General features: G+C 39.3%; 1 protein-coding gene across 1 annotated transcript in view; it reads left to right on the forward strand.

Annotated features, from left to right (window-relative positions):
* LOC121941902 (ankyrin-2-like) overlaps positions 1-16,641 on the forward strand; it is a 94,202-nt gene that overhangs the window by 11,721 nt on the left and 65,840 nt on the right. Inside the window, exon 2 of the mRNA XM_042484878.1 lies at positions 14,279-14,380. Coding sequence (XP_042340812.1) covers positions 14,279-14,380 — 102 coding nt within the window. The remainder of the gene's footprint in view (positions 1-14,278; positions 14,381-16,641) is intronic.

A 16,641-nucleotide genomic window follows, 5' to 3' on the forward strand; every position in this document is an offset into this window, starting at 1 on the left:
AATACAGGCAACATTTGAGGGATGTGACTCTGTTACTTGGGTCTGGAGATGAAAAACAGATAAGAAAATTCAGTTCAGTTTTGTCTCATCAAGACATAATGTGCTCAAAGCCCAGTCAGTTTGGTGTCTTTTGGCAAGATGTCTGTAACTCCTACATCTTTGTATTTGTTCTTACAATGCATCCCAGTGGAGTATCTTAGTGCTTTGTGCTGTACTGATCTGAACTCACAGCCTCCACTTCTACCAGCATACGGTCTGAAAAACTGCTCCTGTGATCCAATCACTTACTGGCTTCTTCACTTCCTTTAACCCTTTGACACCTGAGCAAATTGCTCTGATTCCTTTCAAAAACATTAAAAGAAGGAAATTAATAACTTTGCAAAAAATGACCCAAAATATTGACAAGGAAAAATAATAAAAATTGCAGGACAATTACCTGAAAAATTGCAATGAAAAAAAGTAAGAAAGAAAATGAACTGAAAACAAGCACCAAAAAATATATACTTTTTAAAACAACATAATATTAAAAAATAATTATAAGATTCATAATTACAGTTTTCTGGAATTTTCCCCCAAATTTTAGTTAAAATTCTAATAATTTTCTCTCTTTTGTTTTAAGGTGATTTTTCTTGTCCCCATTTACTAATGTTTTACAATTTGTGGGAAATTTCTTGCCAAGTCACTGATACCTTTTTTCCCATGTTTTCAAAATGAAGCAAACCAGTTTGCTTTCAAAGATTTTAAAGGACTGAATGCAGCAAGTAAAGTTCAGATATTCCCCAAAAATACTAAAGTACTATAACAAAGTATTATTCCTTTGTTTCATTACACCACTGTCAAATACCTCGATACTGATATTGAATCAGTATTGCAGGATTTACTTTTCGTTCTGTCAGAAACATTTACACGATGAGATTTTTGATAATCATCAGTAAAGTGGATATAATGACCATCAAAGCTTAAGATCAAAATGTGATCAAATAAATCATATATTACAAGAGTCTAATTCAGATTTGCATTTACACTTATTTAAATGTGGATTTACATTGTCCTTTCTTAAATAAATAAATTACAAATTAAAAACTGGGTAAAGGCAAAGGATTGAGCAGTCTGGTAAGTTCAGAGTTCAAATTACATCACGTTATTATAAAGCAACCTTTAAAACCAGGAAAAGACAACACTTAATATTACACCATCCAAAATCTAAGACATCTAGTTTCATATCACAAAACTGATATATAAAATCGATATATTGCTTCGCCCTAATTGGTACAACTGGGCATTGATGACATCATCAGTGCGATGCCAGTTTGACTGGAATATGGTAGTTTATTTTCCAGTGGCTTTTAGGTCCCTCTCTCTCATCTCATTAACAGGACTGGCAAACTGACGTCATGTGTTCCCACAGGACCGAGGCAAGCGCTTCAAAGAGGGAAAAAAAAAAGGGAAAGCCATAAATTAGCACGAGGGCCATTTCCAAAGCGGTGTGTATCACAGCAGCTCCTCTGTATCACAGAGAAACAGTGGATATTGGTTATGGTTGCCGGCGGTGGATTTTACTGACTTAGGTTCTGGATATATCACCTCATAAACCTGGGGTCAGATGCAGGATGTAAATTAATGAATAAATAATGACAGATAAATATTGTATATATGAAGTCTTACTCTCCATTTCTAGATTCTTCAAGAATTCTTCTTCATAATTTGCTTTGGCAAAAGGAGATAAAAGGCTGTGGTCTAATGTAGCAAAAAGCAATCAGTTAATGTGGCGTTGCTGTCTGCCTGCAGGGCTGATGCCTGTCAGTCTGTGGAGGTGGGGCGGGCTGTTAGTATGGTAGCAATGGAGGACGACTGGAGCAAGTCATGATCCTGGTATATCAGTCACACATCAGATGTTTCCATGTGTGTGCCTGACGGTGTGTAGATGTGTGTAGATTCGGTCGCAGCAGGGCGTGGTCGTCTTGACTTTCACTCCTTCCAGTCGTCTGACTCTCTGGTGTATCATGTGACTGTATCAAGGTTATATGTCCAATCTACAGTGCGTCTCTCTATTCCCTGTCTTCTCATTCCAGCCCCCCCCCCCCCCCCCCCCCCCAACTCCCAATACACACCACCACCACCGATGTCATGCTGTCATTACTCATCATATTTGGGTGTGGTCCGATCTGGATCTTTAACTGGCTGCTTTGTCCACTTGCAATTAGATTCGGCAGTGTGATTTAGTTTTGTGAGAGAGAGAGAGAGAGATGTGTGTTGTGTATTTCACGGCTCTGACCTTTCTTTAGCTGTAAAAGAGGCTGCAAAATGAATTGACATTTAAATCATATCTGTGAGCCGATCCGTTACTGTCTCTGCTCTGTATTTTTTTTTTTCACTCTTTACAGGCAAGGTTGACATCATTGATAGACTATCAATTTAGACATTACCGGTATTTACATAGTCCGCCTATACAAGAGCACTGTCAATACTTTAAAATCAGTTGCTTTTCTAGAATAAATGAGGTTGTTGGTTGTTTTATGAAGTCCACGGGGTTGTCACGGAAACCTTGTTAAGTTGCTGCAGTTCACTCGTTGTTTTTCTTCTTTTTTTAATTGCCATTTAAGCTCACACTCACCACTTACGGAAAGAACCTCCTTAACAGGAAATTACCTTTAATTAGTATAATTTGAAATGCAGTTTTTGGGATCAAGCAGGTTGTTAAACTGCATTGTTGATTATCACGTTACAGTCATATTATGCAGGTTCAGCTGCAGTGTAGTGTGTGTGTGTGTATACTTTATACAAAGTGAGGACTGAAACACATTTCTGAACAATAGAGGGAGGACATTGTTTTTTTAAAGATAGGACATTTTAGCCAGTCCTAATGTTTTCAAAGGCCTGTTGGGGGGGTTGAGATTTGGTTTTAGGTTCACGTTACAATTAGGTCTTGGTTAGGGTTAGAGTAAAGTTTGAGGTTAGGCATGTAGTTTTGATGTTAAAGGTTAGGGTAATGGGCCAAGGAATTCATTACGTCAGTGAGGGTCCTCACAAGTGTAAAAGCACATGAACATATAAAGGACCATAACAGGTTCTTAACCAACAGAGGGCATTTTTACTGCTCGTCACCTCTTCAAAGGGTGTGTGAGGGTTCAGGTTACAATTAAGGTTAGGTTAGTGTTAGTGTAAGGGATGGGGTTAGACCTTGATTTCAGTTGGTCAAGGCCATGGTAGGGGACTAGGGAATGCAAATGAGGGTCTTCGCAAATATAGAAGCATAAAAATGAATGTGTTTGTGTGTGCATAGTTTGAGCTTTTAGTGTGAGCACTGGCGACCTCCAGTTTTTGTCTTTAGCATCAATTTCACAAAAACTTAGATTTCGGGATGTGCTGTCAGTAAGAAGAAGCCATGACATGGAATTAATTAATGCAAAGACTGCAGGTCTTATTTACTGCAATTGACTGATAGGCTTAAAGCATACCAAAATATATTTTACTGCTCTTGAATAAGGTATTGAGAATTAGCTAAGAGTTAATTAGCTTAGCATAAAGATGGGAGGCAGGGGGAAACAATTAGCCTAGATCTCTGCTGGTTGTTTAATCCATGCACAAGCTCAAATTTAAAACTGAAAAGTAGATGGGGGGTTATTTTCTGAAACCCTTTGTCCCCAGGTGCTGTTTTGGGAACTAGTCTTTTGAGCATTGACAGATCTGTAATAAAACATAACATTTCTCAAAGCGAAAAGTTCAAACTCAAACTTTCTCTCGAAAAAAATATGTGTTATAAAGCGTGTGAGAAATTGGCATTGTTTCTTCTGCACTCTGTGCAGGAGTTTTCTTGGCCAGCATCTAATGGCCCTTAGACAAACTCAGTCAGTGATGCACTTGGGTTGATAGTAAAGGAAAATGTTTTAAAGCGTGGGAAGTAGCTGGGTCTCTTTGGTTTCAGCCTTCTAGTCCACCGTATCTGCCTCTGCTTATTTGTGAAGCACAGGAGATCTAGGCCTTAGGCTGTACAGTATAACTCCTAGGAAGACCTTTCAGCCACTCACATACTCACCAGGTTAACATAAGCCTAATGCATCACTTAAACCAAACAGATGTAAGCACTAATGCAAACTAGCATTTCTCGGTGAGACGCAGTTGGGCGGGGGTTGGAAATTGTGGTCATGAAAAATGTATGGGCTTCTAGAAGTCTCAATGAGTCATCTCAAACAGAAAGATCCTCCCTGCATTAAATCTCAGATGCATTATATGCTGCCAGACGCCCATCACTGGCAGAACTCCACTCGTCAGCAGCACAGTTGCTCCATTAGAAGGCAGTCCAATCATAAACAACAACAGAAGCAACATCCAAAACAACCGTAGGAATAACAGCAAAAACAAATACGATAGTGGCTCCCAGGAGCAGGGATGAGTTAGAGAAACACCAGTGGTTTTGTATGTTTGAGTGAATTTACTGCAAATGATGTACTTTACATTGCAGCTAATTATGTTCCAATCATAAAATCGATAAATGCATTTCAGTCTTTGGCAGCCACAGGTTTATTTCAGTTCATGGTGAGTGTGATAGGAAAATAAACCTGCAGAGACAAGCAAATTGTGAACAGGCAATCCATCACATTTTTTAAAATATATATGCAGTATTAATTTATCTGTCGTAAATGTTACTTTTCTTTTGCTTGATAATGGAGTTGAGAGGAAGCACTGAATACAGAAGTATTCTCAATATTTGCTGTTAGAAAATCAAACATAAAAGACAAATAATAGACCTTTGTTAAAACCAAAGACTGTAAAAAAAAATAATGGGCTTATCTACCACAATGTTACCCATTGTTGTTCGGACTGCTGTTTCGAATTGACCAACTTTGGGAAAGCGGCTGGAGCTGTAGAGGAGCGAGGGTTGGATCTGACTTTGAATCTGAGGACATCATCAGCAGACAGCTGGTCACTCAAAGCGACGATGCCCTTAATTATGCGTAACTTTAAGTATTCATAATATTTGAGCAAATGAGTTATAAAAAAATCCCCAATACATATCCCACATCCCCATACATGTGAATGTGTGGATGAGGACTGTCGCTAATGATTATTTTCACTGTCAGTTCATCTCTTTATTATTTTGTCTGTTAATCGATTACTTGTTTGGTCTATAAAATGTCAGGAGATTGTGGGGGAAAAAAATCTTAAAAAATAACCCAGGCCAATCAATCAACTATAAATTAGTTAGTGAATAATGTAATAATTGACAACTAATGGATTAAGCAATTAATGAATTGTTGCAGCTCTGCTGTGATCATGATGAAGTTCATGATAATGTATAAACCTGCGTACTCATTTATAATTTGAAGCACATGAAGTGACACATGCAGTGATGTGTGTGCTGGTCTCTGAGTCTCCCATATCTGTGTTTCATAGAGCCCTAATGGGCCATATAAAAGCCTTTGGATCTATAAAATGAAAAGCATGCATGAGATCCACTAAAGCAATAGAAACAAGAGCTCACATCAGCTCTCCTTGGAGCCCCCCCTCAATGTAATCTGACTCCTAAATGGACACACACACACAAGCACATATGCACGTGCGCACACACACGCACACACACACACACACACACACACACACACACACACACACTTCTTTAGTTCATAATATCTTCTCCTAATCCTCATTATCTTGCACAAGTAATGGAAGGGATCAATAGAGGTCATTGATCAGCCTCTGCAGATGCATACACACTGGAAAGTAAGTTTTAATAAAAACACACTGTGTGCACAAACACACAACTGCGAGTATATTACTGTAAGAACACTGTTTCAGGCTCACCTAACATATGCTGATCAATAAACTTATGGATTGTGTCTGGTAAAACTGAAACTCAAGAAGTACTATACAGTAGTAGTCACTTTTAGAAGTGTAGATTTGCTTGCATTGTACAGTATGTGTACTGTATGTTATGGGAAAGGTCTTCTTAGTGTTTTGTTTTGGATTTTCACTTTGTTAAATAAATATGAGTTGAATATAAGTTATATAATATGTGCAAAGTCAATCATTTGTACAAAGTAAAATGTAAAACAAAAGATCAATGTCAAAATCACCAATTAATGTCAAGTATTCAAAGACTGGGACATAAAGACCTGACATAGACTCATGATAATTACTGTACATTATTGTAAATCTGAGACCTAAGTCATTTTAAGATTCTGTTGTAGTGACTTTTTAGCATAGTAAGATTACCTTCTGAAGCTCTGTTGGAAAACTGTTGGCTATTTTGCTAGATAATAGAGCCCGATGAATATATTGGTCAGCCGATTTTACTGGCTGAATTTGGCCCATCACAGATATATCGGCATCGGCTTGTATGTTGTCCAATATGCACGGTATGACAAGTTTATTTTCAGTAGAACATTATACAGAAAAAGAGGGATAGAGTAGTCTAGAATGATCAGATTCCTAAGGATGTTTACCCTTTTGAGTGTGCTGATGTCATTTTTGACAATAAAGTTTATTGTTGATCTCTGAAATATCTTGCCTCCAATCCATATCTTTGTCACCAGTATTTGAAACCATATCTGGGCGGTAATTGCATTGCATAATTGCATATATGTAATATCAGCTGATACATAAATATTGTACATTTTTACTTTCTGTTATTGGTTTCAGTATTGGCATTGGTGCCAATAATCCAGTATTAGTCAGCTTTACTAGATAACAGTGTGAGTTGGCCCTAGTTCCAAAATAAAAAAAGGATTGGTGAGTCAGTCATTTTCTGTAACTGCTTGTCCTCGTAAGGGTCGCAGGGGGGGCTGGAGCCAAGCCCAGCTGTCATTGGGCGGAAGGCGGGGTACACCCTGGACAGGTCGCCAGACTATCGCAGGGCCGACACATATAGACAGACAACCATACACGCTCACAGTCACACCTAAGGGCAATTCAGAGTAACCAATCAACCTGAGCTGCACGCAGACACGGGGGGGAACATGCAAACTCTGCAAACAGAAGGGCCACCGCCCACGTTGCAACCAGGTTTCGAACCAGGGACCCTCTTGCTGTGAGGCAACAGTACTAACCTCGACGCCACCGTGCTGCCCTAAAAAATTGTATGCATGCAATGTAAAAGGTACTCTTGTACATTTAGAGTTAATATTGACAATGTTTAAATATTAATCCTGGAAAATGATTGAGTAGATTTTACGCTTTTTTGGTTTGTCTCATTCAAATTTTAGTATTATAGAAAAATTATGCAAAGAATTCAGAAGTAGAAAGTAATTCCCTCTTTTCTACAGTTATAATATCTGTATTAAAGTTCCGTTATTTCAAAGGTTTGTAGCTGTTGCCATAAGAAAAAAAAGCCCTATTCTTCATTCCACCAGCAGAGAGTGCTATAGGAGCAGAACACAACCACAGAAATGTTCAAGTGGCATCATTATGGAGCTGAATGTAGCGGTTGGGCTGTATGCACCAGGGCAGAGCATTTTAGACAGCATTACTGTGTGTGATTCAGCAGATCTGCCTCATTCATGATCACGAAAGAGATGTCGCTGCTGTTGTTATTGTTGTTGACTGAGCTTGTGACAACACATCAGGCAGAATGTGTGAACAGAAATAGAGGTGTGAGATAGTGCCCCTGTCCCTGGTGCTGAAATTTCAAACTCCTAACATTAGCTGCATTGACAGAGGGAGACCTTGACAACCATCTGCTGTTTGGTGGACATGCACACACACATACACACCAACACACACACACATGCGCAAGCTGTCAAATCATATTCCATCAGACACCAGTACCGACGATGCAGTGCAGTTGAGATTCAGACCAACCCATTTTCTCCACATGCAGGGGGAATCGTGTAACTTGCAGATGACTGGGAGCCAGTGCTCTGCGTTCACTGCTCACTGGTCCCCCTCTAGACCGAGTGGTGTGTCCCGTCTTCTCTCTGCTTGCTCACAGGACAGCCTGTACCCGAGTTCACCCTGCCTCTCGTCATCCCCACTCATCTTTCTCTTCTTTGCAGATAGTCCTCATTATTGGTATAATTTATTTCATCTACATTTATTTTAGTGCCCTCTTTATGTCGCCTAATACCCCACAGTTTTCTTTTCTGTCTTCTTCTTTCTGAACAATAGAAATGTATTTTTTGCACAAATAAAAGCATAAAAAATAGAAGACAACAGAACCCAACTAATTGTGTGACATCATTTATGATGACGTAGGGTTGGGAGATAAGGAAACAATCAAATATCACAATGTTTTTGACTAAATACATCATTATCAATATTATGACTATATTGTAGAGTATTGGTGCTTTCACAAAATATTTACACAATGTGATTTATGATAAAGAATGATCAGTAATGTGGATATGATAACCAAGTGGGTAAAGGCAAATAATAGAACCACTAGAGCAGTCTGGTAAGTTCAGACAATTAATCACTTAACTGTAGTGTAGCCCTTCAAAACAGGAAAAGGCAACACCTAGATGGTTACAATGCTGACCTAAATGTACAAAACAAAATTAGGGATGCAATGCCAGATATGCCAAAGAAATTGGCATATGTATAACAAGTCTCAAATGATTCAAGAGAGTTTATTGTAGTAGCAGTAAAACAGGACACGAGAATCCAAAGCTGTAGAAGCAACAAATAAATACAATGAAATAAAACAATTGAATCAAAGATTAAGCAAGGTTAAAAAAACAACAAAAATGCAATGGTGATGATGATGATGATGATGATGATGATGATGGTGGTGCTAAAATTTCCATAAATTTGGCTTGTTGGTTGAACCTTTGGAACTTCTGTCAGTCAAAGAAAGTACTTATTTATGTCAGTGTCCCCAGGTTAGGTCCGTGGGGCACACCTTTTCTGATGCTTCCACTTGAGGGCCCCACCACTGTTGTTCTACACAAAAAACGCTTTGATAATCACCTTATTTCTGCTGTTTTATCCTCCTCCCCCATTCTTACCCACCCCACCCTACCCTACTCCTCCTCACCCATTAACCTCTTCCTCTCCTCATTCATCCCCTTTCCCTCAGGATAGAGTGCATTTATTTTACAGTGGTGACAGCAGCAGTGGCTGTCAGCTGGCTGTTGGCATGCAGCCTGCCTAAACCCCTTACACAATAAACACTTCCCTCGCACACACACATTAACACTCACATGCATGCACGTGCACACGCACACACACACACACACATACACACACACACTTTGTAGCCACATCTGCTCACATGGAGTAGGGTTTTCATGAACATGTGTATGTGTGTGTGTTGGGACATGTAGTGAGTAAGCGGATGGTCTTACTCTCATCAGTCAGTCTCACATGTTTGTGAATGGTTCAGCTGGCATGTACGGATGTGTGGACCTCTGAGTGTTTTGTCTGGAAAATCAGTAGCTATTTTTTTCTGCCTGGATGTTGAGGGATAAAAGCGGATTTTAGTCCTGATCTCTCTTCTAAGAATAACAGGACTGAAGAAAATAAAATAGAAGACTTGAAGAAGAGGAGAGATATAGTCATCTGCCATTTATTTCTGGTATCAGTTTGAAGTTTGGATCATTTTTGGAACGTTCAGATGAATTGTACTTTGAAGGTGAATTTATTTTTTCCACTTGGACAATACCCAAGACCATCCTGGACAGTTGCTTCTCTTCATACAACTTTGCACAGCGTTTACACAGTATGATGGACTCTTAATTAATTTTTTAAATTTCTACAGTACAATACTTTTTTTTTGTGGCATCTAAGAAGATTAGGTTGGTATGTGGTACTTTGTGTTCATTAAGAGCGTATTAAAGTTAACAAAGTAAAACTTCAGCACATAGTAAAACTTTTTTTTTTAAAGGCAGAAAGAGGTAGAAAGGTGAAGTCATGGCCCATGCTGCAGCTCACCTGAAGAAAGCCCGTGAGCTTGAGGCAAATCCAGAGTACAGAGCTCTACAGAAAGCCAGGGAGAGGAGGAGACGCCATCGGGAGAGAGCCGAGAGAAAGCGCCTGGTAAAACACACATAATTCCTTGATAAATCACATTTGCAACTTTGTATCATGTATCTTGCTCACCATTTTAACAGCCCAGGCTCTTGTGGGCTTTCACAGTATGATGTAAGTGTTGGTGTTGGGCTTTGTGTGTGAGAGTGGGCTGTGGGGGCTGCACAGATGTGGATATGGTTGACCAGACAGTGTTCTGCTGCTGTCCTGCTGTCCTCTCAGATGTTTTATCATGAAGTGTGCGATGAATGATGGTGGAGTTGGTGACAGATTTGAGAAAAGCTTGCATGCTGAGACCTTGTATCGAGCAGCATTTTGGCAATATTTGAGAAAAAAGGATATGACGGCTACGGTATTAAGTACATTCAGAATGGTAAAACAAAAGTAAAGGGACAAAGTGAAGTTCAAGATATTTCTTTTGCCAGGTTCAATATTGGAACTCAGTTTGATTTTACCAGATTTATTTACCAATTTAACAAAGAAAGGAAATGAAAGTTTGTTTTTTTAAATAGTAATCAATTTTAAAATACTTTTACTAGTGTTTGACAGTACAGAGTTTTTCAGTTGCCAATGATAATATTTAGACAGCAGTCAGCTAATAGCAGATATATACTGTTGATATCATGTTTGTTGTCATGTCATGTTGTTCTGATAGAATACAGCAATTTGATAATAGTAACAATGAGACACAAAACTGCTGGAAGTGAATAAACAAGCACTATTATCAGATGCATTGTCTGCTCATGCACCAATACCGCAACAACACTCAGAAACGCAATACTGTATATACCATAAAGTCAGGTTTATTTCTTAATATCTATATGTTTATATTAATTATTTATATTCATCAAATTAATATAGTCTATACACAATGTTATAAAAACACATTGTGACAGTGATAAAAAAGACCATAAATGGCCTTCCAAATAGCATAAATTTAGCTGCTAATGAGATATTCCTGATACTGAATTTGGTGTTCCTCCAATGTAAGCACAGACTTGGACAGTGTACAGTCAGTGTATAATCCAGTATCCTCCGTTACATGACCGACTGCAGGTCAAATCCTGGACAGATACACAGATTACAGCCGGTTCTCAATCAATCCAATCTCTTGTTTGTGTGAGTTTGTGTGTGTTTGCCTGGCAGACGGATCAAGTCAATTGACTGAACAACATGCTGCAACACAGACAATTACGAACATGCCTTTTTGCAAATTTGATATGCATTTCTGATCATAATCTGAAAAGGTATACAAAGTACGAACCGTCTGGAATGTTCTGCAATCGTTGCTGTGAAATCATGTGGCCAATTGAAACCCCATGCACATGGTTAAAAGGTGTTGATTATCTGAGCCATGTCATACATACACACATATCAGACATTTTCTGCATTCTCCTAATGATGAACAATGTTGTCAAAGGTCCGTGTAAGCTGATCTGAGTACTGTCTTCAGACTTAACTTCTGTCACTCCATCTTGACCCTTGACGTTCCTGGAGAGTAGGGCAGGCCATGCGGTCTCAAGTCAGACTCAAACCCAGCTGTCATGAACCCCACCCTGGGTACACACAGATAGGGTATGTGGTCTTCATTGAGGAGTAGGTCTGTGAAGTTAAAAATAGCCACGGCGGGAGAGCCGAGACGATGAGGGTTGAGGGAGAGCTTGAGGAATATAGGCAGGACTGGGCCTTGGTAGCTCACACACTAAGACAGAGGCAGAGGTATTCAAGGTGGTAGAGTGTTTGCTGGACAAGGAATGAAAGGACACAGAGAGGGGAAAGAGTGGTGGTAATAGTACGTAAGACATGGATGGATTTAATGGATCATAAGATTGATTGATGCAACTAAGTGGAAAGTGGACCAGAGAGGCTTTTACCTACAGGACACCAAGTGAGAACGTACAAGGATTGGACGATAGAATACCAGACAGTGAGTGAAGAGAGGCCACAATTTGTAGGTATAGCCTAGAAGTTGTTAACTGATGCTTTGACTTTGGATGGTAACCATGGGCAACGCAGCAACATGTCAGGCTTGTGGATCAGATAAAGCTTCGAAAAAAGCCGGTAGCGACAATGATTTAAACCGTCACACTGACTACTACGGAGCTGCTGACTGTGGAGCTGAAGCAGATGAACCCCTGGTAAGAGGTGGAGTGAAACATGGTTTATCAGCTTATGGGTTTTCTATTATGTAGAAGGAGTGTTCAAGGAAGCATATTGTGTTAATCTCTCTGCTGTGCTGCTGGTGATTGTGTCTGTGAGTGTGTGGTGACATCCCACGCGAGACATTTGACCCTTGATCCCACGCAGGGGTGTGGTCTCATCACAGACGAGCGATGAGGAGCTGATTATGTTGACCTCACAAGTTAACACCCAGTGGGGTTTGACTGGCACATTATTGTCTTAATGCCTCTAACAACAGTTTAAAATTTTGTCAACACTCTATTATCAATTCAGCCAGTTAATCTTTGCAAATCTAGTTTGGCTTTCATTTTGCAAAATAGAAGCTCAATGCATTTGATGAGGTGATATCTTTGTAATTGCTCGTTATGATGATAAATCGATAAGGTGATCATCAGAAACTTCATCAAATCGGATGAGAATATTTCTTTGTCTTACTGTTTGTGACAATGAACTTAATTCTTTGGGGTTTTGAGTGTCATTTGGACAAAACACCTGCTTGCTTGCATAAGTTCTTGCTTTATAAGAAATGTGCACTTTTTATTATTTTCAGATTTTTTAGGGACCAAACGAATAATTAATTACTCGAAAAAATAATCGCTGGATTATCTGATAAAAAAAGTTATTTACAGCTCTAACAGCGTAATAGTTGCACATTTGTTGGTCTATGCAAATTACAATAGTAATACATGAATAATTTTTTTTTTATTTGCCAACTTTTATTTTCCTAAATACAATTTTAGATAATCTCCACTTAAGTTTAAAATGCATTGTTATCTTATTGCATTGTTACAGTCAGCTTTAATATAAGATTAACTGTTTAACTCTAGAAAAAATCCTCTCTGTGTACATGTAAACATTTTTGATGAATTCAGCATGAAACTTCAAATCCAATTGGTGCATTTCACAAATACAGCGAAACGTAGAGAGTTTGTGTTTGTGTGTGTGTGTGTGTGTGTGTGTGTGTGTGTGTGTGTGTGTGTGTGTGTGTGTGTGTGTGTGTGTGTGTGTGTGTGTGTGTGTGTGTGTGTGTGCGTGTGTGTGTTGCAGCTGCTTGTGCAGCCTAGATGTCTGCTGGCTAAATTTAGAATAGCCTACTCAGACAATCTATTGATACAAGCAGGAAGTCTTCCATAGAACCGTAAAACACTTTTGAAATCTATGTAAGCTTTTTATATCCAACATATTGAAATCATGGACAACAATAAAAAGCTACTTCCATCCTTCGATTTTGTTTTTAAATGCAGATGTGTATGTAAATGGAATTAAGATGAAAAAATGGGGCTAAAAAATCACTTGAAATAATAAAATTAAAAACTAGTACATATTAAAAAAAAAGGAAAATCAAAAAAATATTATTTCTTTCTTAGGTGGATTGGTTAGGAAGGCCCTGGTAGCTTATCTGGTAGAGCCTGCAGGCTGAGTTTGTTGCAGCTGCACAGGTTTTTTTCTGACTCAGGGCCCTTTGCTCTGTGTCTTCCTCTTCCTCCCTTTCTCGTCTTTTTCAGTTGTACTATCTAATAAAAAGCAGAATTCCCTATGAAAGAAAATTGAAATATTGTTTTATGCCTCGGCATGGTGACATCCATGGCGGGAGGCTTTATGTATGTGGGTTGTCCACCCATCTTATTCTTGTGAATGTGGTATCTCAAGAACACCTTGAAGGTATTTCCTCAGATTTAGCACCAATGTCCATTTGGACTCACGGATAAACTGATTAGACCTTGATGGTCAAAGGTCAAAGATCACTGTGACCTCACAAAACATGTTATGTTTTAGAATTTATAGCGTTTTTGCAGTAACATTCATATTTGTAGCATTGTCTATTGTCATGGCTACATATGAGTCTGGACACACATGGATGTAGAGTACAACTTGATTGGTTGGCAAGGGCATACAGTCCCCAGGCGGCGATAATAGCTTTGTGTATGTGCTGTGTTTAAAAGTTCATATGCACAACATTATTTGCATAATGCAGTCTGATCTAAATATGTTTTAAACAAACCAATACTGTATACTTTTTACATATATATATATTTTTTTACATATTAGTACATATAAGTTGATGAAACCAATAATAAAAGCATGCTTGTGGTCCTGTTTGTAATACCGGCCTCTTTTCTCTTAATCTCTCCAGTCTGACAGTAACACCAGTTTCCTGCGGGCTGCTAGAGCTGGAAACATAGACAAAGTCCTCGATTTCCTGAAAAATGGAGTAGACATCAGCACTTGTAACCAGGTAAGGAAACTTTGATGGCGTTTCGTTTCTGCTGTCGCTCACACCATTGTGTGATGTCCACTGTATGATGTCCGCTATGTGATGTCCACTGTGCAGCAAAACTCATTAAGAGCACAATTTAAGGTCAACAAGTCAAGGAAGATTTAGTCTTAAGTCTTAAGCCTTTGACTTAATGACAAATGGTATTACTTAAACTTCTTTTTTATTATTCATGGTGTTGTAATCAATTGGATTCTAGATCCTGTCAGCAAAATGATGGTATTTGTAGTCAAGGAAAACAAGCAAAATCTAGTTTTTGACTTAACTGATAAATATGTCCATTCGACAGCAGCTATAGCATACATACAATAGCACTTTGCTTCTTTTTTGCAGTATTGTCTGCATTATGAATAATAAACATGACCACATCTGTCCAGAATTGGTTTCTAAAATTGGCTTGTGGTGCAAATATGCTGGTACTAACATAAGAGCATGCTACTGTCACAGAAGTAGGTCAGAGCTGTCAACCGCTCTGTCTGTCAAACCTGCCGACTCTAACCTTAACTCTGCTGTGTCACAGTGGCATCACACAACTGTGCTCCCTCAGCGCATTCTTTAACCTGCCAGGCCGCCCTCACAGGATCATAACCAGCCTCACATCTACCATTACTCCCCTCCTCTTCCTCCACCACAGCCATTCTGCCCTCCAATCTCAGCCCTGTGTGACGGCTCTACGTCCCTCTGACAGCTGCCCCCCCCCCCACACCCACCCTCACCCACATTCCACTGAGGAGGTGGGATTTTGGGGGGTGTGAAATACTTCCCCTTTAGATCTCAGTCCCCCCCTGCTCTGTCCATGCCAGTGTGATTTACAGTAGTCACAAGGTAGCTTTAAGGAGGGTGCCTACGTGTGACTCTATCTGTGTGTGTGTGTGTGTGTGTGTGTGTGTGTGTGTGTGTGTGTGTGTGTGTTGCATTTTGTACTCCCATTGCTTTGGCCTTTGTAATTCTCCTGCAGTTTAATTGCAGCTATTTATACATTGAGCTGTAACTGGTTGGCAGACAGGAAGTTGCAACTGCCCACCCAGAGCTCTACTATTTGTTGTCACAGGCACCATGGCTTTTGTTTTGGGTAATACCAGAGGAGAGGCTTGACTATTCAGGGCTGTGATTCCATGCGCGCACAAACACACACACACACACACACACACACACACACACACACACATACACAAACATGCAAAAACACAAACACACACACAGAGATCCCTCCCTGCAACAGGAGAACCCTGCCCTTCATAGTATCTGTCAGGGGTCAGATGATCACACTTGAGCCCTCATAAGTGCCCAAAAATGCAAGTGACATTTTCATATATATCCCCCTGATGCTCTCACTTTCCTTGTGTGTGTGCATGTGTGTGTGTATGGATGTGACTGTTTATAAGAGGGAGTGGTCAATATCCTGTAACACAATAGATGTGTTTATTAGAGAGTCACAAGAGATAAATACCACTCAGCTCAAATGATCTTTCCCTTAAGCAGATAACTGTAGTTCATTTTATTTGATTAGAAGTGATCACATGGATCACACGCACAAAAGTGCAATCAAGGGTGTAGGTTTTGTTTTAACATTGGGGGGACACATATGAAACAGATTGTTCGTGGGTCCTCTGACAGAAAATTTTGAACATTAAACCCTTGATTTCCTGCATTCTGATCAATGTTTATGCACCGATTTGTGCATTTTTTCTGCATCATTTTATGGTTTAAATGTCAAACTTTGTCAAAAGAAAAGTCCTGTGCTACTTCTTAATGCTTTTTTGAGGTGGACAAATATGCATTTTTCTAAATATTAAAGGAGACGTGTGCCCTGCATCTTCCTTGAAATTTATTCCTAAGCGTACATTGATAAGCTTTTCAACCTCAAAATCTGAAGACAAGTATTCTTGAACACACAAGTGTTGTTTTTAATGGCCCCATTCAATATTCAAATCACGTGTGCATATGAATGTGTGTATGCATCCATGTCTTTTTCTGACTACACATGCTTAAATGTTATCACAAGCTTACACACATACATACACACATTCTGACAAGTCCAGTACTTGCAATACTCTTCCAGGCATGTTGTTTGACAGTATGTATGATGCAGATGAGGAGTGTTTCCTCACTCCACACACTGTTATTATGACCATCCTGACAGTTTTAATTGGCATATGAGTAGATATGATGCCATTTGAACCTTAATGATTTTTCAAAGAGATGCCAATTTCCACATCTGC

The sequence above is a fragment of the Plectropomus leopardus genome, chromosome 4, assembly GCF_008729295.1.
Source record: "Plectropomus leopardus isolate mb chromosome 4, YSFRI_Pleo_2.0, whole genome shotgun sequence".
NCBI classification, from domain to species: Eukaryota; Metazoa; Chordata; class Actinopteri; order Perciformes; family Serranidae; genus Plectropomus; species Plectropomus leopardus.